General features: G+C 43.4%; 1 protein-coding gene across 1 annotated transcript in view; it reads right to left on the reverse strand.

Annotated features, from left to right (window-relative positions):
• The window catches only part of lrrc9 (leucine rich repeat containing 9), a 142,816-nt gene that overhangs the window by 68,139 nt on the left and 47,062 nt on the right, over window positions 1–27,615 (reverse strand). Inside the window, exons 14-17 of the mRNA XM_055640334.1 lie at window positions 19,540–19,680; window positions 15,260–15,384; window positions 9,727–9,942; window positions 4,165–4,284 (exon numbers count right to left, since the gene is read on the reverse strand). Coding sequence (XP_055496309.1) covers window positions 4,165–4,284; window positions 9,727–9,942; window positions 15,260–15,384; window positions 19,540–19,680 — 602 coding nt within the window. The remainder of the gene's footprint in view (window positions 1–4,164; window positions 4,285–9,726; window positions 9,943–15,259; window positions 15,385–19,539; window positions 19,681–27,615) is intronic.

A 27,615-nucleotide genomic window follows, 5' to 3' on the forward strand; every position in this document is an offset into this window, starting at 1 on the left:
TAATGCAATGCTTGATAACAGGCAAGATCCATAAGAACAAGAATTAAGACAGTGGAAAATTACAGTATTATTTTTGTTGCTCAATTAACTTTTGTGTTACTATATAATAAAAAATTGTCAGCAGGCAAATGGTGCTATTACTCGTAAAAGGTGAGGCTAATTTGGTCAAATTTCCATAGTTTGTGACAACACATTTACAATATGCATGAAACACCATTTCCCATGCCATGCAATGTTCAAGAGATTTATCAAGCAGACCACATGGTTTAGTGTCAAAGAAGGTATTGGATCAGGGGATCAGCAACCTGGTCAAAGTAGCAGACTTTAAGGAACACCATACAGGAAGAGAGAAGCATCGCGTGGCAAAAATATTCTGGAGGAAATTAGTGCTTGGTGCCTGAACAACTGAAGGTGTGGTTGCAAATAGTTCAGCGAGTAAGATCATGGAAACAGAAGAACCTTAAATTTGAAAAGCACTAAACTTTGAAAAGCACTAAGCTTGTAGGACTGGAAAAAGATCCAGTAAATGATGGATTCAAACCATGGAATATGTTGAAATCATGGATGTGAATTCTAAAATTGGAATGCTGCTAGACTGGGTTACAGAGATAATTTACCATGGTAAAAAGTTACAACTGATGTAGCATGTAACATCAATGCTACATCAGTTGTAACTTTGATAAAAGCTATTGCAATACTGCGGTAATGCTTATAATCAGAATGTAAGATCTCAGATAGAGTTTGGGGGAAAATAGCCGTTGATTTGGTAGGTTAGTGTAGACAAGGAGCTCAGAGAGTAGTAAGGTTAGGGACTGGAAGACAGATGACAAGGACAGAGGGGGAATAGTAGAGAAACCATGAGAAGAAATTCTCCAATGTCTATTCAGAATTAAAGTGTGAATCAAATTTATATATTTTTCCATCCATTCTAACTTTTTGGAGACTAGTTTCCCCTTTTAAAGTGGCAGTCTGGAAATGATATTGCCAGCCATCCGAATTATATTGACATCCTTTTTTGATGAAGATATCTGAAATGATGGAGTTGACAGAGTGAAAACTTGAAAGAAGTGATTAAAAAAAGATAAAAACAAAGGTAAGAATATGGTCACATAGAGGGACTTATTCAGTACCTCGATATGAATCTAATCTAAATGGACATTTTTCTCATTTATTCAACCACAATTTGTAAATATATCATATTTCAAACGTTCAATAAAATAATTAGCTAAAATTAGCTTAATATTAAGATTTATTTTAAATTTATACCACAAATTTATACCACAAGGTATCAATAATTCTAATAAAAAGCATTAAATTCATTATTTTTAGCAATGGCTCAAGGCTAGGAGTCTTTTCCAATATTTGTTTTAACCATTTCAGCAATGACAATGATCTGCTCTGGTTTTGTAAGTTCTTAGACTGTTAATTAAGTCAATGTGTGAACCAGTCTCTTTCACAGATGGGGCAGATGGTGGCTGCTTTGACAGGTGGGCGAATAGTTTGTGATGTAGTTTGCTTTTTTCACTCTTTACAAGGGATTTTGTGTTCTCCTAATAAGTAGCTTCAAGTTTCACAGTGTCACCCTGGATGTTCCTTTGCCACTTTGAGTAATCAAGGGCCATAAGTTCTCAGAAGTCAGTGGGTATGTTGTACTTCTTCAAGGAGCTTTGAACACATCCTTGAGTCTTTTCCTCTGTCCGCCTGGTAATCTCTTTCCATTATAAAACTCAGAATAAAGGGCCTGTGCCACTTAGGCGATTTTTGGGGCGACTACGCAAAATTTTCAACATGTTGAACATTTTTCGGCGCCAATTTTTGCTGTTGTAGGTTGTCGTAGGTGCTGTCGTAGGTTGTCGCCAGGTGAATTCCATTAAAACAAGTCCCTGGGAGTTGCCTAAAGAGTCGCCTAAGTGGGACAGGCCCTTAAGGGCCTGTCCCACTTAGACAATTGTTTTGGCGACTACAGGCGACTGCCGCAAAATTTTCAACATGTTCGGCGACAGTGGCGACAATTTTGCTGTCGTAGGTTGTTGTAGGTTGACGTAGGTGTTGTCGCAGGTTGTCGTCGGTGCTGTCGTGGGTTGTCGCCAGGTGTCATAGGTGGATTCCATTAAAACTAGTCCCGGGCAGTCGCCTAAAGTGTTGCCCTACTGGGACCTCTTCAGAAGTGGCGTCAGGCATATTTATGACATGGCCTGTCTGGATCTGCGTGTTACTAGCTACTCGGGACTTGGGCTTTTGGCCAGATTGAGATTGGTTTATGTAAGTAATCTAATCCTGACACAAGATTATTTGTCCATTTTTACATACTGGAATAATTGCAAATGGAAATGTAAATGTAAACTGCTATAATCTTTATAGTCAAAGTTTTTCTAAGATGCTATGAACTTGGTTATTCTAACGAAGTAATGGAGGTAGAATGGAGGAAGAATTTAGTTTGGAAGGAAAAGTGTAAGCAGTGGTGATTTCCCCTTGCCCTTGGTGCCTTGTCCATCTAATCTGTAAAAGAGTGTGCAATTCAGAAATACTGTTGAAGTAGCTTTTGGTGATATCTCCAATAACTCTGTATGGTGTAAAGCTTCTTGATTATAGTTGATGTTACAGTCAAGCTTCTTGAATACCACAATCAACCAGGTGTACTGTATAATTGTGAGGCACTTGGCAGTGTGCAGATTAGTTAAGTTTTTGCGTGAACTTCTGGTTGGAGATAACTGTCAAGATGCATGCATGGTACTGTTATCTTTGTTCAATATAGTATATTAATTCATGGGCAGTTCTGTGCCATGAATGAAAGTTGTCATTTTACCACCTACTGACAATAAGCAATCCAGGTCTTGTCCTATGCACCAAGGATCATTTCATATCCAAGGAGTTGAAATGGACTAAACCTTTCAACCATCTCTACTTATATCCTTTAATTGGAGGAAAAGGCTTTCATAATTTTTCACACAGATAGTGGTGAATCTCTGGAACTCTCTGCCACAGAAGGTAGTTGAGGCCAGTTCATTGGCTATATTTAAGAGGGAATTAGATGGGGCCCTTGTGGCTAAAGGGATCATGGAGAGAAGGCAGGTACAGGATATTGAGTTGGATGATCAGCCATGATCATATTGAATGGCAGTGCAGGCTCGAAGGGCCGAATGGCCTACTCCTGCACCTATTTTCTATGTTACTATGTTTCTATAATGTATTTGAAGGTGCTTGAGTCTATGGCACAGGCTTAAAGAATTTGTGCAATGTTGTCCCAGTATTAAAATGATTGCCATCAGCAACCACAGCCCTTTTCCTTTATGATAAGTGTAATTGATTCAAATGAGATCCTGATTAGTTTAAGGAAGTGAATATCTTTAAGTGATTTTTTGATATCGGCATCACTGTGAAGGGGCCAGGTTAGGTTGTTAGTGATATGGACATCTTTGTACATGCTGTAGAACATTTCTAAGACAACCCCACTGATGAGTTCACAGTTGTGTTCAAACCACAAACACAAACAGTGTGACGGTGGAGCAGTGGATGTGGTAGAGTAGCTGCCATACAGTGCCAGGACGGGTTTGATCCGGATTACGGGTGCTGCCTGTATAGAGTTTGTACGTTCTCCCCTTGATTTGCATGGGTTTTCTCCAGGTGCTCCAGTTTCCTTCCACACTCCAAAGATGATAAAATTGTAAATTGCCGCTTGTTTGTGTAGGATAATGTTAGTGCACAGGGATTGTAGGTCGGCGCAGGCTCGGTGGGCTGAAGGGCCTGTTTTGGCGCTGGTCAACAGCCAACTCTTTCATCTTGCTGACACCATGATATAAAGATCCTAATCTCCTTTCTGTACATCACATCTTTGTTGTCAATCCGGCCAACAACAGGGGCATCATGTTGAACATGGTGGATTGGATTGGTGCTGTACTTGGCCACACAGTCATGGGTGGACTGGCAATCGAGCAGGGGACTGAGCACACAATCCTGAGGAGCACCAGTGTTGTGGGTCAACATGAAGGAAATGTTACGATCAATTTTAACCAAATGAGGTCTGAGGGTAAGAAAGTTCAGAACACAGTGGGTAGTTCTTGTTCCAATTCTCATTAATTTCAGTTTGACTGTAATTCTATGCTGAAAATATTTATAGGTTGTAAACAGATCTACATATAATTTACTGTCATTTTACCATCTTACCAGGTTTGTTAGGTCTTCCAGTTGGGCAAGTTCATTAAAGCTCACATTAAGTTTCTGTAAATTTGTAAGTTTGGAGATTCCTTTTAGTTTGCTCAGACTATGCCCATGTAAATTCAGAACCTGTAAAAGGATGAAATATAAAGAAATATCATGTTCTTAAATTAAATCGCACAGGGGAATTCATAACTATTCCACATTTGGTAGCTATTTTCATGAATGTGTGTTTCCTGTGTTTTCATATCATAGAACATAGAACAATAAGTGTTTTTTGAAATGGCTGTCGAACACATTATTTATTAGCTGACCTTGAGTTCTGGTTCTGGTTGATTACTGCGCAATCAGTGGTTATCTCGCGCAGGTCGGAGTGAGTAGAGTAGTGATTAAATTTTGAAGTGGGCCTTTTTCACCAAGTTGAGGAGATCTAGTTGCTCAATCCCCTTTTTAAATGACTTAACATCGGGAGCAGTACGTGCGTTGGGTGGTAACATATTCCATTCCCTTAACGTTCTTTGGTAAAGGGAATATTGGTAGCAAAGTTTATTGAAATTTAACGAGTTGATGATGTAGGGACCGTTATTTTGTCTTGTTTCATGGCAGTTGGTGCTCTGGGATGACGGGAGATTTGATGGCGTGATTTTGTGAATCTCGTTGTAAATTGCAATGTCTTTGCCTGATTCTGCGGAGCTCTAGGGTATCCCATCTGAGAGAAGCCAGCATATTATTCACGCTTGATTCGCACTCATAGTCATTACAAACATAGCAGGCTGCTCGGTGTTGTACTTCCTCCAGGGTGATCTTGGTGTTGTTGTTGAAAGGATCCCATACAGCTCCACAATACTCCAGTTTGGGCCTGACCAAGGACTTGTAGGCATTCTCTTTGACGGATGTACTACATGCGTGAACATTTCTTTTGAGTAGACCGAGAGTTCTATTTGCTTTGTTGGACACTTGATTAATATGCATCGCCCAACTTAAATCTTTGTTTAATTCGACTGCAAGATATGGGTGATGGTCGACAGCAAGCAATGTATGGCTACCCTTGTTGTACTCCGATAAAAGTGGTTTAATCTTGAGCGAGACGTGCATGGTATGACATTTGGTTGTATTGAATGACATCTGCCAGGTTTTTCCCCACTCACAGAGAGCATCCAGATCCTTCTGTAAGGACAAGCTGACTTCTGGTGTACGCTTCATCTGTTCTTGATTTCTATGAGCATTCAGTGTCATCTAGCCAGTCATTCTAATTGAGAATTTCATTGTTGGTAATCCATTTTCACCAAGGAATTCCAGGAGATTTTCTGTGACTTCAAAGGTGGAAGCTGTTTCATTTCCACACCTACTTTGAACACAGCTGTAAAGGAAAGAATTGTGGACAACACCCACAACATCTGTGCCAAACATAATGCCAAGACCAAAGCTTATCTGCCTGCACATAATCCATATCCCTCCATTACCTGAGTATCCTTATGCCTATCCAAAAGTCTCTTAAATGCCACTATCGTATCAGCCTCAACCACCAATCCCAGCAGCATGTTCCAGGCACTTATCAACCTCTGTGTAAAAAAACTTGCCCCGCATATTTTCTATAAACTTTGCCCCTCTCACCTTAATGGTATGGCGTATAGTATGTGATTTTTCTATTCTGGGGAAAAGGTTCTGATCGTCTACCCTATCTATGCCTCTTTTATATACCTCTATCAGATCTCCCTGCAATCCCTGCCATTCAAGAGAAAACAATTCAAGTCTGTCCAACTTCTCACTATATATAATCCAGGCATTTCTTTTTAAAACCTCCTCTGTACCCCTTCCAAACTCTCCACATCCTTTCTGTAATGGACAACCCGAACCACACAATACTCCAAATGAGGCATAACCTAAGTCCTCAAAGCGGCTTCCTGACTCTTATACCTAATGCTCTAATACCAATTAAGGCAAGTATACCATATGACTTCTTTACCACTCTAGCTACTTGTGTTGCCGCTTTCTGGGAGTTAATATATCCTACGTTAAAAAACACCATGTTTTTGATTGATAAAAATACATCTACTGATGCTCCTGAACACGTCATCAGTGATGTAACCTGGGGTCATTGGGTGTTTCGGGTCTTTCAACATCAGACACCCTCACCCAGGCGACCCAGCCGTGGTTGATCAGACCACGACTTGTGTTCAGGTGGCATTCGCTCCTCCCCATGGACCTTCTCTCCTGATCCAGAGCCATCTTGAGGCCTTCTCCACTGCCTCTGGTGTTCTTGATGGCTCTTCTCCTCGTCATTCCATTGATGCCCAGTGCACTCAAGACTTTGTAGAGCGAATGCCCTGCAAAACCTCTGCAGCCAACCTCGATGGGCATACATCTTGCCTTCCAGCCCTGCTTACGGCAGTCTATGACCAGCTCTACGTACTTGGCTACCTTCCTCTCGTGGGCCTCCTCCCACGGTCTCTGTCAGTTCCAACAAGACAATGTTTTTGTTCGCCTGAGAGCAGGAGAATGTCTGGCCTCAGGGTGGTTGTGGCAATGTGCTGCGGGAACTTCAGCTGTTTCACCAGGTCTACAGAAAGCTGCCAGTCCTGCGCAGTCAACCAAGATTCCTGGCTGCTGTGGTTCTTGGCAGCTGCACTCCGGCCTGCACGAAGGTGATCATCTGGGTGGTGGGGCGTGCTCGTCTGCAGCTGCTGATTCCCATACTGATGGCTTCTGCAATGGGTTTAAGAACCTGATCGTAATGCCAGGTGTACCAGCCCTGCCCAAGAGCCTTTGGGCAGCAGCTCAGGATGTGTTCCAACGTCCCCTTGCCCGAGCATTGCGGGCAATCCGGAGATTCCACTTTGCCCCAGATGAAGAGGTTCGATGGGCTGGGCAGGACATCATACACTGCCTGGACTAGGAACTTGATGCACTGTGGTTCAGCCTGCCAGAGCTCAGTCCATGTGACTTTTCTGTCCATGGCCTGCTCCCACCTTGTCCAGGCTCCCTGTTGCCTCAATCCAAACGCTCTGGTAAACCTCTCCTCCTCTACCACTGCCCTCACTTCCTACTGGACCAGCCTGCACCTCTCCTTCCCCTTGGCCTTGTCAAACTGGGGAGTTGGGAATATAAATTAGATAATTTTCTAAAACTATAATTGGTTTTCATAGCAAATTTTGAAAGCAAATCAAAAGTAAACTTGAATTTGTTAACATGCTATCTAACATGATATGAAAAACAGCTGGTTCCCACAATAACAGATAAAAAAAGAATAAAGTAACACAAAATTACATTGCCAAATTTGTTTCAAGAGATATTGCGCATTTTCTTTTCAGCATTGTCGAAGTTTTGCAAGACCAATTCTATAAAAGCTTATGATGATGCAGGAGTCAAATTTAACTCCCACTACGAAGAAAGAAAAGAGAAATAAGTCAATTTATCTGCCTAAGGGTGGATAAATCTCATTGTGCAAAATCTAATCTTCACTGATTATCAAGAGGGCATATGTTCTTGCTGCATTTGAATGAAGATCTAATTCCCCTGATGGTCTGAATCCCAGGGTACTGTAGGAGGTGGCTCTAGAAATCATGTACGCAATGGTGATAATTTTCCAATGTTCTATAGATTCAGGATCCTGTGGATTGGGAGGTAGCTAATATTATCCCACTTTTCAAGAAAGGAGGGAGAGAGAAAGCTGGGAATTATAGACCAGTGAGCCTGACATCAGTGGTGGGGAAGATGCTGGAGTCGATGATCAAAGGTAATAGCGGCGCATTTGGATAGCAGTAACAGGATCGGTCCAGGTCAGCATAGATTTATGAAGGGGAAATCATGCTCATCTAATCTTCTGGTATTTTTTGAGGATATAACAAGTAAAATGGATGAGCCAGTGGATGATGTGTACCTGTACTTTCAGAAAGCCTTTGTTAAGGTCCCACCCAGGAGATTTGTGGACAAAATTAGAGCACATGGTATGAGGGTAGGATATTGATATGGATAGAAAATTGGTTGGCAGACTGGAAACAAAGAGTAGGGATTAACGGGTCCCTTTCACAATGGCAGGCAATGACTAGTGGGGTGCCACAAGGCCCAGTGCTGGGACCGCAGCTATTTTCAATATAAATTAATGATTTTGATGAAGGAATTAAAAGTAACATTAGCAAATTTGCAGATTATACAAATCTGGGTGGAATGGTGAACTGTGACGAGTATGCTATGAGGATGCACAGTGATTTGGACAGGTTGGATGAGTGGGCAGTTGCTTGCCAGATGCAGTATAATGTGGATAAATGTGTGGATATCCGCTGGTGGCAAGAACGGAAAGGCAGTTTATTATCTGAATGGTATCAGGTTAGGAAAAGGGGAAGTACAACGAGACCCCTAGGTGTCCTTGTACATCAGTCACTGAAAGTAATGCCCCTGTCCCACTTAGGAAACCTGAACGGAAACCTCTGGAGACTTTGCGCCTCACCCAAGGTTTCCGTGTGGTCCCAGAGGTTTTTGTCAATCTCCCTACCTGCTTCCACTACCTGCAACCTCCGGCAACTACCTGCAATCTCCAGGAACCGCATGGAAACCTTGGGTGGGATGCAACGTCTCCAGAGGTTTCCGTTCAGGTTTCCTAAGTGGGACAGGGGCATAAGGATGCAGGTACAACAGGCAGTGAAGAAAGCTAATGGCATGTCGGCCTTCATAACAAGAGGAGTTGAATATAGGAGCAAAGAGGTCCTTCTGCTGTTGTACGGGGCCCTGGTGAGACCACACCTGGAGCATTGTGTGCAGTTTTGGTCTCCTCATTTGAGGAAGGAAATTCTTGCTATTGAGGGAGTACAGGGTAGGTTCACGAGGTTAATTTCCGGGATGGCGGGACTATCATACGATGAAAGCATGGAGCTACTGGGCTTGTATTCACTGGAATTTAGAGGGATGAGAGGATATCTTATAGAAACATATAAAATTATTAAGGGATTGGACATGCTAGAGGCAGGAAACATGTTCCCGATATTGGGGAAGTCCAATATTGGGGAACCAAGGGACACAGTTTAAGTATAAAGGGTAGGCCAATTAAAACTGAGATGAGGAAAAACTTTTTCACACAGAGAGTTGTGAATTTGTGGAATTCTCTGCCTCAGAAGGCAGTGGAGGCCGATTCACCAGGTGCATTCAAAAGAGAGTTAGATAGAGCTCGTAGGATTAGCAGAATCAAAGGGTATTGGGAGAAGGCAGGAACGGGGTACCGATTGTGGATGATCAGCCATGATCATATTGAATGGCAGTGCTGGCTCGAAGGGCCGAATGGCCCACTCCTGCAGCTATTGTATATGAATCTATGTATCTAAGCAATTCCAATCCAATTCTAATTGAACTTTGTTCATTTTTTTAACGTAAAGAAGTAAATTGTTATCATTAGGTAAATATTGCACAATATATCAGATGCATCATTAAAACATCTTAAAGATATCATATCTATTCATAACATCCTTATTTCCATTAAATTGTGAATACTTCAACGTGAATCTTGGCGTTGTTATCAGGAACCAGTGTTTGGCCAAAATCTTTAGTTACTTTATATAAAGTTGACTGGAAATAACTCACGGTGATCTGATTCAATGCTGAACCTTTAGATATAGAAAGTAATGTTGTTTCTTCCAGGCTTAGGATTTTTGGTTTTTGCTTCACAAGAGGTTCCATTCTCAGAATGTCATCATCAAGTGCCATGGAATGCTGTGTTATCATTATCTCTGCTTTACTGCACTTCCTTTGAGATGTTTTATTTTCAGAAAAAGCAGAATAAAATTTCTGCTGATCATTCTATATAAAATATAATTTGTATGAAATATTGATTAAACACACACAGTTAAATATTCTACTAAATGTCTCATCTATTAGTATTTTGTATTCATTTATTTCATACAAGAATGAGGATAAATGAATAAGTTATTGACTAAATAAGCCTTAACATAACTCTTTGCATTTTGGAGTTACAGAATAATGAAAGTCAATATAATGCAAGGTCACTATTCTTTCCTGCATATCCATGCCATACTTTTAGAACAATCTAGTCTAAACCTAATTTTCAATCCTTACCTTTACAGGTCTTGGCACTTCAAGAACTTTTTAAATGCAATGAGATTTCTGGTTCAAATGAACAACAGATCATAATGCCTTCTGGGAGAAACAAATCTCGAAACAAATTCAAGCAGCATAGTGCTCCATCTGGTTGAGCTGCTGCCTCATAGTGCCAGAAACCTTGGTTAGATCCTGACCTCCGGTGCTGTCATGTGGAGTTTGCACATTCACCCTGTGACCACTTGGGTGGCCTGCAGGTGCTCTGATCACCTCCCATATCTAAAGATGTGCGTGTTTGTAGGTTAGCATTGTAGGTTGCTACACGTGTGGGTTTAAACTAAATAGTGGGGGGGGGAGGGGTTGACAAATTGAGAGTATGAAGATGGAGTTAAAGAGGAAGTGAGTACAGGAAAAGTTACAAAAGACTCCAGAATTAATGGGAAGGAAAGTTCAAGAAGGGATAAGAGAGGAAGGCCAGGACCAATAGTGTGAGAGAGGAGGTGAATACCGAAGATAAAGTGTTGTATATGAATGTGCGAAGTATAAGAAATAAAGTGGATGAGCTTGAGGCTCAGTTAGAAAGTGGCAAGTATGATGTTGTGGTAATTACAGAGTCATGGCTGCAAGAGGGCCAGGGTTGGGAACGGAATATTCAAGGGTATACGTCCTATCGAAAAGACAGACAGGCAGGTGCACAGAGGGGGTGAGGTAGCTCTGTTGGTGAGGAATAAAATTCAGTCCCTTGCGAGGGGTGACATAGAATTAGGAGATCTAGAGTCATTGAGGATAGAACTGAGAAATTGTAAGGGTCTTCTTTCGTGTGGCGTGCACAGCCTAAAGTTGTTGGACAACTTGTTCTATTTGATCTTCCGTTTGTGCACGTCGAGTTAATTGCATTAGTCGAAACAGGGTGGACCACGTGAAGGTTGCAATCTTCCACCCCATTGTAAGGGTAAAAAGACCCTTATGGAAGTTATCTACAGGACGCTAAACAGTAGCCTGGAGATAGGGTGCAAGTTGCATCACGAGTTAAAATTAGCACGTAACAAAGGTAATGCTACGGTGGTTATGGGAGATTTCAACATGCAGGTGGACTGGGAAAATCAAGTTGGTACTGGACCCCAAGAAAGGGAGTTTGTGGAGTGCCTCTGTGATGGATTCTTACAGCAGCTTGTACTCGAGCCTACAAGGGAGAAGGCAATTCGGGATTTAGTGTTGTGCAATGAACCAGATTTGATAAGGGAACTCGAGGTAAAGGAGCCATTAGGAGGCAGTGACCATAATATGATAAGTTTTAATCTACAATTTGAGAGGGAGAAGGGAAAATCGGAAGTGTCAGTATTACAATTGAACATAGGCGACTATGGAGCCATGAAGGAGGAGCTGGCCAAAGTTGACTGGAAAGATACCCCAGCAGGGATGACAGTGGAACAACAATGGCAGGTATTTCTGGGAATAATAAAGAAGGTGCAGGATCAGTTCATTCCAAAGAGGAAGAAAATTCCAAGGGGAGTAAGGTGCGATCGTGGCTGACAAGGGAAGTCAGGGACAGTATAAAAAGAAAAGAAAAGAAGTATAACATAGCAAAGATAAGCGGGAAGCCAGAGGCTTGGAGAACTTTTAAAGAGTAACAGAAGATAACTAAAAAGGCAATACAGGGAGAAAAGATGAGGTACGAAGGGAAGCTAGCCAAGAATATAAAGGAGGATAGTAAAAGCTTCTTTAGGTATGTGAAGAGGAAAACATTAGTTAAGACCAAAGTTGGACCCTTGAAGACTGAAACGGGTGAATTTATTATGGGGAACAAGGAAATGGCAGGCGAGTTGAACAGGTACTTTGGATCCGTCTTCACTAAGGAAGAGGCAAACAATATCCCTGATGTACTAGTGGCCGGAGGATCTAGGATAACGGAGGAACTGAAGGAAATTCACAATAGGCAGGAAATAGTGTTGGCCAGACTGAGGGGACTGAAGGCTGATAAATCCCCAGGGCCTGATGGTCTGCATCCCAGGGTACTTAAGGAAGCGGCTCTAGAAATCGTTGGCACATTGGTGATAATTTTCCAATGTTCTATAGATTCAGGATTAGTTCCTGTGGATTGGAGGGTAGCTAATAATATCCCACTTTTTAAGAAATCTGCAAATTATAGATCAGTTAGCCTGACATCGGTGGTGGGGAAGATGCTGGAATCAATTATAAAAGATGAAATAGCGGCACATTTGGATAGCAGTAACAGGATCGGTCCGAGTCAGCACGAAGGGGAAATCATGCATAACTAATCTTCTGGAATTTTTTGAGGATGTAACTAGGAAAATGGACAAGGGAAAGCCAATGGATGTAGTGTACCTGGACTTTCAGAAAGCATTTGATAAGGTCCCACATAGGAGATTAGTGGGGAAAATTAGAACACACGGTATTAGGGGTAGGGTACTGACATGGATAGAAAATTGGTTGGCAGACAGGAAATAAAGAGTTGGGATAAACTGGTCCCTTTCAGAATGGCAGGCAGTGATTAGTGGGGTACTGCAAGGCTCGGTGCTGGGACCGCAGCTATTTACAATGTACATTAATGATTTAGATGACGGGATTAAAAGTAACATTAGCAAATTTGCAGATGGCACAAAGCTGGGTGGCAGTGTGAACTGTGAGGAGGATGCTATGAAGTCGCAGGGTGACTTGGACAGGTTGGGTGAGTGGACAGATGCATGGCAGATGCAGTTTAATGTGGATAAATGTTATCCACTTTGGTATAAAAAACAGGAAGGCAGATTATTATCTGAATGGTGTCAAGTTGGGAAAAGAGGAAGTACAACGAGATACTGGGGGTCCTTGTTCATCAGTCACTGAAAGTAAGCATGCAGGTACAGCAGGCAGTGAAGAAAGCAAATGGCCTGCTGGCCTTCATAACAAGAGAAGTTGTGTTTAGGAGCAAAGAGGTCCTTCTGCAGTTGTACAGGGCCCTGTATTTGAGGAAGGACATTCTTACTATTGAGGGAGTGCAGTGTAGGTTCACAAGGTTAATTCCTGGTGAGACTGTCATATGCTGAAAGAATGGAGCGGCTGGGCGTGTATACTCTGGAATTTAGAAGGATGAGAGGCAATCATATTGAAACATATAAGATTATTAAGGGTTTGGACACGCTAGAGGCAGGAAACATGTCCCCGATGTTGTGGCAGTCCAGAACCAGACACCACAATTTATGAATAAGGGGTAAGCCATTTAGAACGGTGATGAGGAAAAACTTTTTCACACAAAGGGTTGTGAATCTGTGGAATTCTCTGCCTCAGAAGGCAGTGGAAGCCGATTCTCTGGATTCTTTCAAGAGACAGTTAGATAGAGCTCTTAAAGATCGCGGAGTCAGGGGATATGGCGAGATGGCAGGAACGGGGTACTGATTGTGGATGATCAGCCATAGCCTCGAAGGGCCGAATGGCCTACCCCTGCACCTATTTTCTTTTGTTAATAAGCTTCTGTAAAATTGCAGGGTACAGGGAGTCAATGAGAAAATATAGAACTAATGTGAATGGGTGATCAGTGGTCGGCATGGACATGGTAGGCTGAAGGACTGTTTCCACCTCAAGGCCTGTTTCCATGCTGCATTTCTAAAATGAACTAAACTAAACTAATCTAACCTGTGATCCCTCAATCAATTATCTAAATCTATGCCTCATGGTTAGTAAATTGGTCTTTCTAGCCTCACCAATATCTTATACAACTGTAACATAACATGCCTACTTCTACACTCAATACCCTGACTGATGAAGCTCAATGTGCTGAACGCCTTCTTGACCACCCTATCTACGTGTGATGCCGCTTACCTGAACTCCTAGATCCCTCTACAATACCCCTCAGGGCCCTGACTTTCACAGAGAAGGTCCTACCCTGGTTAGACTTCCCAAAATACAACATCACACACTTATCTTCATTAACCATGCCTCAGCTCACTTGCCCAGCTGATTAAGTTCCTTCTGTAATTTTTGATAATTATCTTTGCTATCTACAATATCACCCACTTGTTCATCTGAAAACATACTAATCATGCCTTGTACATTCTCATCCAAACCATTGATATAAACCCCAAACAGCAATGGGCCCAACACCAATCCCTGAGGCATACCACTGGCCACAGGCCTCCAGTCCAAAAAAAACCCTCCACCATCTTCATTCCATGAAGCCATTTTTTATCCAGTCGGCTATCTTTCCCTGAATTTAGAAATAATAATTGCCTTAAATATTTTTCAAATTAATGTTTAAAGAAAAGCGAATGTAAAGCTTTTATACGTTCACTTCAATCACTGAAATAACAACAATTTTATCCTCTTATCTTGCGGTGATGAAGATTCCAATCTCATGCCAAGACCAGCTGGTGTTGAATCAGAGAAATAGATTTCCCTGCAATTAGCAGTGGAATCCCATGACAATCTGGCTCTAGTTGGACTACATGTAGAGTCCAGTGATGGAGTAGAGATGACACCACAGGATTGAAATGTTTCTTTAGAAGTTAATGACATATTCTGATCTGCCGTGAAACACCAGAGGATCTACCACAGCCAGCATGGTTTGTCCAATTATTGCTGCAAAAGTTAGTCACATTTTTTAAACTAAGAAGGGCAGACAAAATATTGATCAGTTTCTTATATTCTCAAAGATTTCTATTTCTCTATTGATGAGAATGGAATTTGAGGCTAGAATATGTTAATAGTATCGTAATGATTATGTTCAATAAGTACAACATAATAGATATTTTAACAAAATTGTCAATTTTGTAGAAAAAAATGGCACATCGAACACAAGGAGGATAGTACTGCAAATGGTTGTCGTCAGACGGGTCATAAATATACAATGGTATTTTCCTGGGATCAGAATTGTCATCACTGCTTTCCTCATGTATTGATGATCTTAACAAGGAATCCTATAGGTAGTTGGGTCACATGCCTTATTTGTATTAATAAAATTCAAATCAGAAAATAATTACCTTTTCAGCAATGTAAAATATTCTTTAAAATACAGCACATCATAATTTGCCTGGTATTTTTTTAAAATAATTTCTATCCATACCTGTGTTATGTATTCAAAGTCGATTAGGTATTCAGGCACAACAAGGTCATGGTCAAATACAAACCACTCGTATTGACGAAGACTGCATTCACAGCTGCTATGGAGTTTTAAGGATTTTGATTTTCCTTGATGGTACATGAAATAGGAGAAGCAATAAAAAAAACTAAATATTTACAAATTTTGATTGTTTTATAGTAATTATTTACAAACACAATACACAGGTTAAAAAACCGAGGGACCTCATCATGGCAATTTATTTACACTGCAGTTTATGGATGTGCACTGTAAAAAAATGACTGTCTTAAGTGTGCAAAAAGAAGTGACTAGGAGATATAATCTATACATAACTAAAACTGATCTTGTTATTTTCCAGTTTGGCGGTGTTTCTATTTGCGCAAAACGGTTCGCGATAGCGCTATGATTAGTCACCAGTTCACTTACCCTTCTCCTGTGCTGTGAGTGCACCAAGTTTTGTTCCGATCAGTTGAATGTCGTAAAAGTTAGCGAGGTATGAAAATGTTACAAACCGCGCGCGCGCAGATCGATCGCTTCTCCAGCTAATCAGCGCCACGCAGATTAGTCTCTTCCCCTGTCACTCCCCGGGATGGTCCGCCCCTTCCTGCACCATCGCATATTTACTGGAGCTGAGGATGGCCGGCGGAGGTTTCCAATCGGACTTTCAGAGGGACCCGAAGCAGCCCAGCCCAGCCCCAAGCAGCCCAACCTCGCTCCAAGCAGCCCCACTCCAAGCAGCCCAGCCCCTAGCATGCACCCCAGCCTCAAGCATGCAGCCCAGCCCCAAGCAGCCCAGCCCCAAGCAGCCCAGCGCCGGAGATCCTGCCCAGCACAGCCCAGCTTGGGAGACCCAGCCCAGCCCAGAGTTGGAGACCCGGCCCAGCCTGCAGTCAGAAATATCGCCAAATGGAAAGTGGAGACTCAGGCGGTGGAGAACAACCTGCACCCGCTATGAGTCCCCATCGCACCGCTAATTCCAGCCACCACCCCTCTGGTCACCCTCGCTGGCTCTTTCCCCCCTCCTGTGATGCCCCCGCTCCCCCATGGATCTTCCCCACTTTTTTCGGAGCTCCTCCCCGCCCACACACCCCTTTCCCCCTCACAACCTCCGCCCACACACCCCTCCCCCCCACAAGCCTAACTGCTGACACACCTCCCCGCCCCCACAACACCTCCTCCTCCACAAGCCTTATTTATGTCTAAGGTAGACGAAAATGCTGGAGAAACTCAGCGGGTGAGGCAGCATCTATGGAGCTAAGGAATAGGTGACGTTTCGGGTCAAGACCCTTCCTCAGACTGATTATTTATGTCTAGGTCATTTATATATATCACAAACAGCAGAGATCCCAGCACAGTTCCGTGCAGAACTCCATGGGTCACAGACCTCCAGCCAGAATATCTACCTTCCACCACAACCTTGTCTTCTACGAATATGCCAGTTTAGACCAAGTCATCGTGAATCACATAAATCTTAGTCTACTGGATCAGCCTACCATGAGGGACCTTATCAAAAGCCTTACTAAAATCCATGTATGCAATATCCACTGCCCTACTCTCATAGAGCATCTTTGTCACCTCCTTAAAAACCTTGATCAAGTAAGTGAGGCATGAGCCGTCAGGTACAAAGCCGTGCTGGCTATTCCTAATTAACCCATTCTCTTCAAAATGGGAGTAAATCTAATCTCAAAGAATTTTCTCCAATAGTTCCCCTACCACTGATGTAAGACTCACCAGCCTATAGGATAAAGCTAGGATAACTAGAGTGTATTCTCTATAGCAGGGGACCCCAGCTATTTACAATATATATTAATGATCTGGATGAGGGAATTGAATGCAACATCTCCAAGTTTGCGGATGACACAAAGCTGGGGGGCAGTGTTAGCTGTGAGGAGGATGCTAGGAGGCTGCAAGGTGACTTGGATAGATTGGGTGAGTGGGCAAATGCAGTATGATGTGGATAAATGTGAGGTTATCCACTTTGGTGGCAAAAACAGGAAAGTAGACTATTTTCTGAATGGTGGACGATTAGGAAAAGGGGAGATGCAATGAGACTTGGGTGTCATGGTACAACAGTCATTGAAAGTAGGAATGCAGGTGCAGCAGGCATTGAAGAAAGCAAATGGTATGTTAGCATTCATAGCAAAAGGATTTAAGTATAAGAGCAGGGAGGTTCTACTGCAGTTGTACAGGGTCTTGGTGAGACCACACCTGGAGTATTGCGTACAGTTTTGGTCTCCTAATCCGAGGAAAGACGTTCTTGCCATAGAGGGAGTACAGAGAAGGTTCACCAGACTGATTCCTGGGATGTCAGGACTTTCATATGAAGAAAGACTGGATAGACTCGGCTTGTACACGCTGGAATTCAGAAGATTAATAATAATAATAAATTTTATTTGCGGGCGCCTTTCAAAGTCTCAAGGACACCTTACAGAGATTAACAAGAGAGAAAAAGCATATAGTCGGAGTAAAATAAATAATAAGGACATCACCAATACACAAATTAAAGACAGAAATCGCTCCAAGGACAAAAATTCAAAAACACAATGTGAAGAGAGAGCAGCGGCAGCTAAACCGCACCAGCGTCCACTCTCCCTTCACGGCAGCCATCTTGGACACAGACTAACATATTAACTTACACACAAAAAAATCATTCCCCCACAATGGTTACCACTGTGGGGGAAGGCACAATGTCCAGTCCCCATCTCCAGTTCTCCCAAACTCAGGCCTATTGAGGCCACCGCTATTGCCTCTACGGAGGCCCGATGTACCTAGCCGTTCTGGCCGGGTGGTGTTGCCCCGGCGTCGGGCGAGTCCTCTCAGCGGCTGGGCCACCTGGAATGGCCGCTTCCTAACTGGGGACCGCAGCTTCCGAAGCCGACAAGGCCTCACCGGTTTGGAGCTCCCAGGCTCCCGAGGTTAGAGTCGGCGCCGCCCGCTCCGCTCCGCAGACCCGCAGCCCGGAGGTGTTGATCTCGGCGGTCACAGCTCACCGGAGCTCCAGCGCGCCGATCCAGCGCAGCGACCCAGGCAAGGCATCGCCCGCTCCGCTCCGCGATAGCGCTCCAGCGCTGTGCCGCCACCGAAGCCGAGGTGCTGGGCGGTCCCCGCCAGGAAACGGCGCTCCACACCCGCTGGTAGGCCACGAGGACCGGTCGACGGGGCAGCCCGGAGAAAAAGCTGCCTCACCGACCAGGTAGGGACCTAGAAATATTATTACCCCCTACCCCCCACATTAAAAAGTAATTTCTCCCACAGACAAGGCACAGGACTCACTAAAACTGCAAAAAAAATGAATTAAACGGACGGCTGCTGGTTAGCAGCCATTCCCCAAGATGGCTCCTCCTTGAGGGGGGGGATCTTATAGAAACTTACAAAATTCTTAAGGGGTTGGACAGGCAAGATGCAGGAAGATTATTCCCGATGTTGGGGAAGTCCAGAACTAGGGGTCCAGTTTAAGGATAAGAGGGAAGTCTTTTAGGACCGAGATGAGAAAATCAGTTTTTTACACAGAGAGTGGTGAATCTGTGGAATTCTCTGCATCAGAAGGTAGTTGAGGCCAGTTCATTGGCTATATTTAAGAGGGAGTTAGATGTGGCCCTTGTGGCTAAAGGGATCAGGGGGTATGGAGAGAAGGCAAGGATGGGATACTGAGTTGGATGATCAGCCATGATCATATCGAATGGCGGTGCAGGCTCGAAGGGCCAAATGGCCTACTCCTGCACCTATTTTCTATGTTTCTATGTTTTTATGTATTGCTGGAATTGCATATGGCTCTTTGCTTTACTAACCGAGGCATTAATCAATTACATTGTACTAAACTGTCATAAATATTTGATGTGACTTCAACTAGAATAACTCAATTGTTGTGTATAGTTCTGGTTAACACCTTTCATGAAGCCTATCTTGCCTTGTTGAGGTTGCATAAGAGATATACTATAAGGAGGAATGTGGGACTTCAATCACATAGCGAATCCCATTAACACAAAGAGATTTGTTGATGCCCTAAATGATAAATGGTTTTGATTAGGAAGAATTGTTTCTATGACAAAAGGTCATGAACAAGATTATGCAAATTTAAGATTATTAACCAAACATACCAAGTTAAAAAAAAGTGTGTAATTGTGATCTGGAATCCATAGGCTGAAGCAAGGTGGGAGCAAATTCTCTAGTAACATTCAAAAGACTCTTGGATAAATAACTGGCAGGAACAAATTATAGGGACACAGAGCAATAAGTCATTTGGATACGTTTTCCAAACCTTGTACCTTTGTCTATGGTAGATCTGCCATCCATCTTCTGCGGTCTATAGACAGAATTTACGTGTGGGTACTTTAACCGTTGAACCTGGTCTGAATCATAGGCTTGAACACTATGACCAAGGAATACTTTGGCAATGATCAGCTGACCTAAAATAAAAATGGTATAATTAAATTAAGATATGTCAAGCACAATAGAATGCTTATATTCAATCAAGTTTAATATGGAAAGTATGGATAAAAAAATAACACTGGTATGGAACAAAGAAAATGTCTGGCTGGACATTTTCTTCCCACAACCAATTTGGTTTGCAATCAATTTCTTTGGTATCCTGAATAAAGTAAAGCAAGGAAACTGTGTAGTTCTAAACAGATGACAGCACTGGTTCATTGCTGGTTGATAGGTCAATCAATGCAGATTCAAAGTAAAAACCAACAAAAATGTGCACATCAGATCTTAGAATGTGCAAGCCCATCATTATTCTTGAACCTAATGGAAGAACAACACTCAAAGTAATTGCATTTCATCAGGAAGGTTACTGTGCTCAGCTTCCTGGCATCAGTTGTGAAGCATCAGTCTTTGGTAGCTTCTTGAATTTAATCAAATTAATGGTTTCGAGAGAAACCTCTCAAGAATGAGAACTATAGATCCATCAAGGTTTTTCGCTGTGCTAAATATTGTGTTTTGATATCTGTCTGCTTATAAAATAAGTAAACTAGTACATAATGTACAGAGAAAGATGGCTGCACACACACTCATGTTGGAATCAAAAACAGGAATGATTTATTTCCAAGTCAAAGGTCACTGACTGATTTATTGAGCATGTGCGAGAATGAGCATAGCTCATATGCATAAATTACAGGGATATTGCCACATCCTTTCCTTTTTGACATTTTGGGATTACATTTCCGACAATCTCAAAACAAAGTAAACGTAAACACTTTTCATAATATTACACCATAGTAATATGGTTTAACTTAACAGTTCTGTCTTATTTCACAATTTCAATCATAGTCACACTTGTGACATTTCAATAACATAAACTAATGTTCATATGCTTTCTTCACATAAGCAGGTAGGTCCATCACAGCAAAACACATTACTTCGTGACATACTTGCCGTACCTTTCCAGCGGTTTGACAGCTCTACCTGCGCTAGTCTTTGTGATGGTGTTTCTTTCAGAAATGTCTTTCTTTTCAGTAGGTATATTCTGTGCATCAGTTTAATTTTCTTCTATTGTGTCACTTTGTTTTTGTTTTGATTTCTCTGGGTTAAGAGTTTCACGAGTTGCCTCTTTTTCCGGTGATGCATGTTGTGTTGATCTTTTCCATGTTAACTGAGGTTGCAAAAGTTTCTCAGTCTTCTCCACGTCTGGTGATTTCTCTGGAGTTATGTGTGGAGGTAGTTCTCCGGTCTTCTTCAGATCCCAGATTCAGATTCAATTTTAATTGTCATTGTCAGTGTACAGTACAGAGACAACGAAATGCATTTAGCATCTCCCTTGAAGAGCGACATAGCAAACGATTTGAATAAAAAAAAAATAATAATAAGTGTCGGGGGGGGGGGGGGGGGGGGGGGGGGGGGATTAGCAGTCACCGAGGGTACGTTGTTTAGTAGAGTGACAGCGGCCGGAAAGAAGCTGTTCCTCGACCTGCTGGTTCGGCAACGGAGAGACCTGTAGCGCCTCCCGGATGGTAGGAGGGTAAACAGTCCATGGTTGGGGTGAGAGCAGTCCTTGGCGATGCTGAGCGCCCTCCGCAGACAGCGCTTGCTTTGGACAGACTCAATGGAGGGGAGCGTGGAACCGGTGATGCGTTGGGCAATTTTCACCACCCTCGCAGTCGGTTACGTCGGATTAGAAGTCCTGACTATGTCTCGACTTTGTATGATCTCTCATCCAGTCGTCTCTGAACTGTTGCTCTGCCATCTGGTATCTCCTAGTTTGTAAGGTTTGAGTCTTACGACATCACCTTCTTCCAGGATTGGCAGATCCTTGGCATGTCGGTTGTAGATATTTGATTGTTTTCCTTGCAAATCCTTCATCTTTTTCCTCTCTTCTGTGAGTATCTCAGCACCACGTGGCTTGAGGAGGTTAGATGTCGTCCTTGTTATCGTTCCATGTAGTCTTTGTGCAGGATTACTGTTCAATCCTTGCGCAGGGGTATTGCAGGTATCGCTTAGCTGCCTTAACTGCCAATTCCATATTTCCATTAGCTTGGCTATGTCTTGGAGAAATTGTGTAGTGGTCAAATGCCCATTTCCTGGCAAATTTGGTGAGCTCCTCTGATGGGAACTGTGTCCCGTTGTCACTTACCACAGCGCTGGGAATTCCGTATCTTGCAAAGTGGTTCTTGAGTTTCACAATGATTGTCCTGCTGGTCAGGTCGTACAGTCTGTCTATCTCCCAGAAATTAGATAGATAGTCCACTGTGATTAAATAGTGCTTTCCCTCAAGTTCAAACATATTGGTTCCATTTTCTCCCGATCTAGGAAGTCATGGGGCATCAGAGTTTCTTTCTGAAGAAGGGTTTCTGCCTGAAACATTGCCGATTTCCTTAGCTCCATAGTTGCTGCCTCACCCGCTGAGTTTCTCCAGCATTGTTGTCTACCTTAGAGTTTCTTTCTGATTCTGTTGTTCATACATGCTGCAGGCTTCACAGTTTGAAATGAACTGTTTCACATCACAGTTCATTCCAGGCCAGAAAATGCATTCTCTAACACGTATGAGGGTTCCTTTTACTCCAAGGTGAGAGGTGTGGAGTGTCTCCTTCATATCCCTACGTAGAGTGACAGGGATTACAACTCTGTCACCTCTGAATACTAGGCCGTCTTGCACACTCAATTCATCTCTGATGTTGAAGTACGGTTGTGCTGCCTCTGGAACTTCTGCCATCTGGCCATCCATTTTGGATTACTCTCTTAACTGTTTGGAGTGTTTCGTCTTCCCTGATGTGGGCTTGGATGCGTTTGACCTTGTCCTCCCATGCTCAAGGACTCAACTACGTTGACATCAGTGAATCTGGTTGATCCTGTGGTGTCAGGGAGGTATGCCCGGGAGAGCATATCTTTTCCCTTTACCCACTTGATCTCGATATCATAGTGTAGCATCCTCACCATCATGCCCTGGAGACGTCTTGGTGCTCTATGCAGAGGCTTTTTGACTATGACTTCCAATGGTGGTCACTCTCAATGATCATTCTCTGTCCGCAGGTGTACTGATGGAAGCGCTCGAGGGCAAACACTATTGCTAGTGCCTCCTTTTCAATCTGCGTATATCTCTGCTCGGTTGGCGTCAATGCACGACTCACATAGGACAGTGGTTGTCCCTTCTGCATAAGTGTTGCACCTAGACCTGCCTTGTTTGCATCATATTTTATGGTCAGCTGTTCGTCTAGTGTGTAGTATGCCAGGATAGGTGCCATTGTCAACGGCTCCTTGATCTTTGACATTGCCGTGTCGTGTTCTGATGACCATTCCCACTCTGATTCTTTGTGGGTCAATCTCCTCAAATCTCCTCCTCGATTGTGTCCGACAACCTTGGCAGGAATCTTGCCAAGTAGTTTACACTGCCTTGTAATCTTTGGATTTCTGTTGGATGGTAGGGTTGAGCATCTCTAGGATAGCTTGGATCTTCTTCGGATCCAGTTTCAGTCCACAATCTGTAATTATATGTCCTAGAAATGTGATACGCGTAGTTTTCACTACCGACTTCTTCCGGTTCAGCTTGATGCTTCAAGGGCTTGTTGCAGCTTCTTCTAGAAGATCTGTGGACTTACTTTCAGTCCAAATGGGAACCTCTTCCAGCAATATCTCCCAAAAGGGGTGTTCATAGTTTTTAGGAAACTGCTCTCCTCGTCTAGTTCGTAGTGGAGATATCCTGACTTCAGGTCAAATTTGGTGAAAATCTTCGCCTTGGACAGCTCTGGGAGTACATCCTCTATGACTGGTAGTCTGTGGATCTCCCTTTTCAGGACTTTGTTGAGGGTTCTAGGATCTATGCAGAACCTCAAATCTGTGCTGTCCTTTTTTTCCGTAACGACCAGCCTGCTACACCATTCACTTGGTTCTTCAACTTAACAAGATGTCCTGCTCGACCAGCTTCATGAGGCCATTCATGACGATCTCTTTCATGGCTACAGGTACCGGCTTTGCCGAACACTGTGGTGAGGTCACATCCTCCGTCCTAGTTACCAACTTGACCTTGCCAGGCAGTCTCCCAGGTCTTTTGTCGTCAAAGACATCTTTGTGTCTCTTGAGTAATGAGTCAGCCTCCCTAACTGCATTCAGGCTCTTGAAGTTCTCGTAGTGAACCATGATGAGTTTCATCCGTTGCACAGCTTTGCCACTCAGGAGCGGTGTGAGCCAGCCTTCCTGCTCCACTATGAAGTGAACCCGGTACTTCTTGTTGTTCGTCTTGTACGACTTTCGCCCAACCTTCCGCCAGCAGGTTGGATCCGTTGTACATCTTTAAGGTGTTTTTCTCTCGTCTAATGTCCTCTTTGTTGGTTACAAGATGCTTGGGAATCACATTAACACTGGCACCCAAGTCAATCTGAAACTTGATGGCTGCTGTGCCGACCTGCATCTCAGCCAACAGGCCTGAAGAGGAACTGTTTCCGGCTGCATTGATCTCAATGCAACTCACAGACTCTGTGTTGGAAATGGACGTTGGGTCAGATGTCTCTATGACTTTGTGCAGACCCCGTTTCTGCATGCTCTCTTTCCTCTGCTGGCGGCAGCAGCAGGCAAAGTGGTTTTGTCGTCTGCATCTGTTGCAGTTCTTCCCAAACGCTGGGCATTCCTCCTTACTGCGCTTGTGCGTCCTTGCACAGAACTTGCACTTTACTAGTCCCTGATTCTTCGTCTGAGAAGGAAAATCAAACATCTCTTCCCTTGGTTTGAATCGTTCCACCTTGTGTATTGTAGGATCTTCGCTGATGACATGCATTCTTGCCGCTGTTACCTCTGAGGATCTACATATGTCCAATCCTCTGCAGCATCAGAATCCTCTTTTGAAGGAGTGTCTTCCTAGTTGACCGTTCTGCAATACCAATGAGATGCGATCTCGAATGAAGCTTTATCTCAGGCACTCACAGAAGTTGCATGTTTTAGCAAGCTCCTTCAGCTCTGCAATATGCTTTCCCCTGATTTCTGGTCTCGTTTATTGAAAACAAATCTTTCATAGGTTTAATTCGTCTCTCCTATGATGATCAAAATGCAATTTCATTTAAACTGGAGACAGTTTGAATGACATTAAAGGCTACTTTATACTTTATGATGGTAGACATCTTGTTGATGATGACTTTCAAATCTGTCTCATCTGCTTCTCGAACTTCAGGATAGTGTAGATTTGCACAGCCTCCAGTCCAACAGTATGCAGGAATACTGCTTTTTAATACTGTTTCTCCTTCTTATCCAGTTCTGTTATCACTGCATAATTTTCATTCATTTGTTTAAACATTTTTCACTCTCCCACCCTGTTCTCTTTGAGCTTTAGATTGGGTGGCGGAGCCACGTGAAAAGATGGACGGGTCTGCGCCATTTTGAAATATCAGCGTATTCCCTCGCTCTTACTAGCTTATTTAATCTTTAATCAGTCTCACAGCACGTCGTTTTAAACTTTGACTCCCACAACGCTGATTTACATGCAGCGTCTTGTCTTTGTGTGTTCACTGACCTGCATTCATTCATGCATGCAGCTAGTCCTGTCGCTGAGCTTTGAAACATTGAATCTTGAAAGCTTTTCAAAGCATTTTTTCTAATCATCATAGCGTCTATTTGATTCACAAATGTTCACTTTCACCGCTGCCACCATGTTTTGATATCTGCCTGCTTATAAAATCAGTAAACTAGTACATAATGTACAAAGAAAGATGGCTACACACACACTCATGTTGGAATCTAAAACAGGAGTGATTTATTTCCAAGTCAAAGGTTTAAAAAAATCAAGACTGATTTACTGAGCATGTGCGAGAATGAGCACAGTTCATATGCATAAATTACAGGGATATTGTCACATAATGGCACCCTTAGGCAATGCTTCCTGTCCAGGTGGATCTGGAAGGGTTGTCCTGGACAGCCTCAGAAGGAGATTTATGGTTCAATATGACTTGCTGCATGCATTACAATATAACACTATGAGGGAGCAATGCAATTTCCTGAGGAGGAAGAGGTGCACCAGCCATGAGAAGTGGATCAAACAGTAGAGTATGTCTGTCCCGTGGAGTGAGTATTGAAAGGCAACAAATTATTGAGGATTTATTTGATCAATCTTCCAATCTTTAATTGAAAATAAGTTATCTTTCTCCCCTGAAATCAGCAAGGAATCAGACAGATGATGCAGGAGGGAGGCTGTTAGACTTCTGAGACACTGGAATGATTTCTGGAGCAGTTGTACCATGTGTAAAACAGTATAAATTAGACACTGGTTTGACGTCCTTGCAGGGGAGTTGCAGTGGGGATGGTAGTGATGTTGGGAGGGTGTAAACCATCTTGGCAGAGGAGTGGAAACCTTAAGGAGAGCTCAGCATTGAGAAAAACAAAGCAGGAATTGGAAGTTAGAAAACTAGTAAGTGAAATAGCAGAAACAAAGACAAGCAACAAATCGAGACAAAGTATGAGAAAATATTAAAATAGAACAAAGAACTGTGCAGCACAGGAATAAGACTTTCAGCCACAATGTCTGTGCCAAACACAATGCCAAGTTATACTTTTGTGGCTGTATGTGATCTATATCCCTCCATTACATGCATATTTATGTATAAATCTAAAGGCCTCTTAAACATCACTATTGTATCTGCCTCCTCCACCACCCCTGGAAAAAAACTTGTTCCACTCATATTCTTTAAACTTCCCTCTCTGATCTCTAGTCTTTGACATTTGCACTGGGGGAAAAAAGGTGCTGCCCCAATCCATGTATTTCATAATTTTATATACTTCGATACTCCCCATAACTCCAATCCTAGTCACAATCCAAGTTTATCCAACCTCACCTTAGAGGTGATAGCCTCTATTCTAGGTAGAATTCTTGTAAACCTCTTTTGCACCCTCTCCTCAGCCTCTACCAGAATACTCCAAATAAGGCTCGACTGCAGTCCATCTGTCTTTTTTTTCCATTTTTGTCTTGTTAAATGTATGTCTCTAAGGCTAGTTTTTATTTTCTTTCTTTAGCTGTGTATATGAGGGGGGGGGGGTTCCTGCCCGGTGGACAGGAACATCGGGAGCTCGCAGGTGGGAGACCACTTTTGGTGGGAGACCGCTTTTCGGAGCTCCCGCAACAGAAACTTCCCCCACTGCAATCGCGGGGTTTAAAGGACTCGGAGCGGGGACTAACATCGCCCGACGTGGCTTAAACGGCCACGGGACTTACCATCACCTGCCGGGGGCTTTAACATCGGGAGCGCTGCAATGGCAGCAGCCTGTCAGCAGCGCGTTAGTTTTTTCAACTTTTTTTTTATTTTTTTAGTATGTTTTAAAGTATGTTTTTGATGTTTCTCGGTATGTTTTGTGTGGGGGGTGGTGTGGGGGGGTAAGGGGGAAACCGTTTTGGTCGCCTCCTCCAAGGAGGGGCGACTTTTTCCAGGTCGCCTCCACCGTGGCCTAACAGCAAGGATCGGCGCGGCCTTTCCCGGAGACGCGCCCGGGGCTTCAACGGCGGGCGCAGCGTGGACTCTCAGCGTGGAGCGGGTGAGCCCTCGCTGGGGCTCTCTGGAGGGGAGCGCTCCATTTCGCTGGCCCGGGGCAGCCGGCAGCCTGAAGCCGCGGTCTGCACAGCTCCAGCTGGCGCGGCATCTACAGCGTCTACAGTTCCCTTGTGGGGGACCCGGGGGAAGAAGAAGCCATCACTGCCGGCCCGCGGCCAACTTCTACCGCGGGTCCAGCATGGACTTACCATCACCCCTGGAGGGGAGCTTCGACCACCGGCCCTGGTCTGCGGTGCTTCTGGCTGCGGCGCGGCGGGACCCTTAAATCTTCAACCACCGGCCTGCGGCCTACACCAGCCTGAAGCCGCGGTCTCTGGTGGGGAAGAGCTGATCCTGGACTTACCTTGCCTTTGACTTTGTCCCTTACCATCTGGATGCCCG

Source organism: Leucoraja erinacea, chromosome 9 (genome assembly GCF_028641065.1).
Source record: "Leucoraja erinacea ecotype New England chromosome 9, Leri_hhj_1, whole genome shotgun sequence".
Taxonomy (NCBI): Eukaryota; Metazoa; Chordata; class Chondrichthyes; order Rajiformes; family Rajidae; genus Leucoraja; species Leucoraja erinaceus.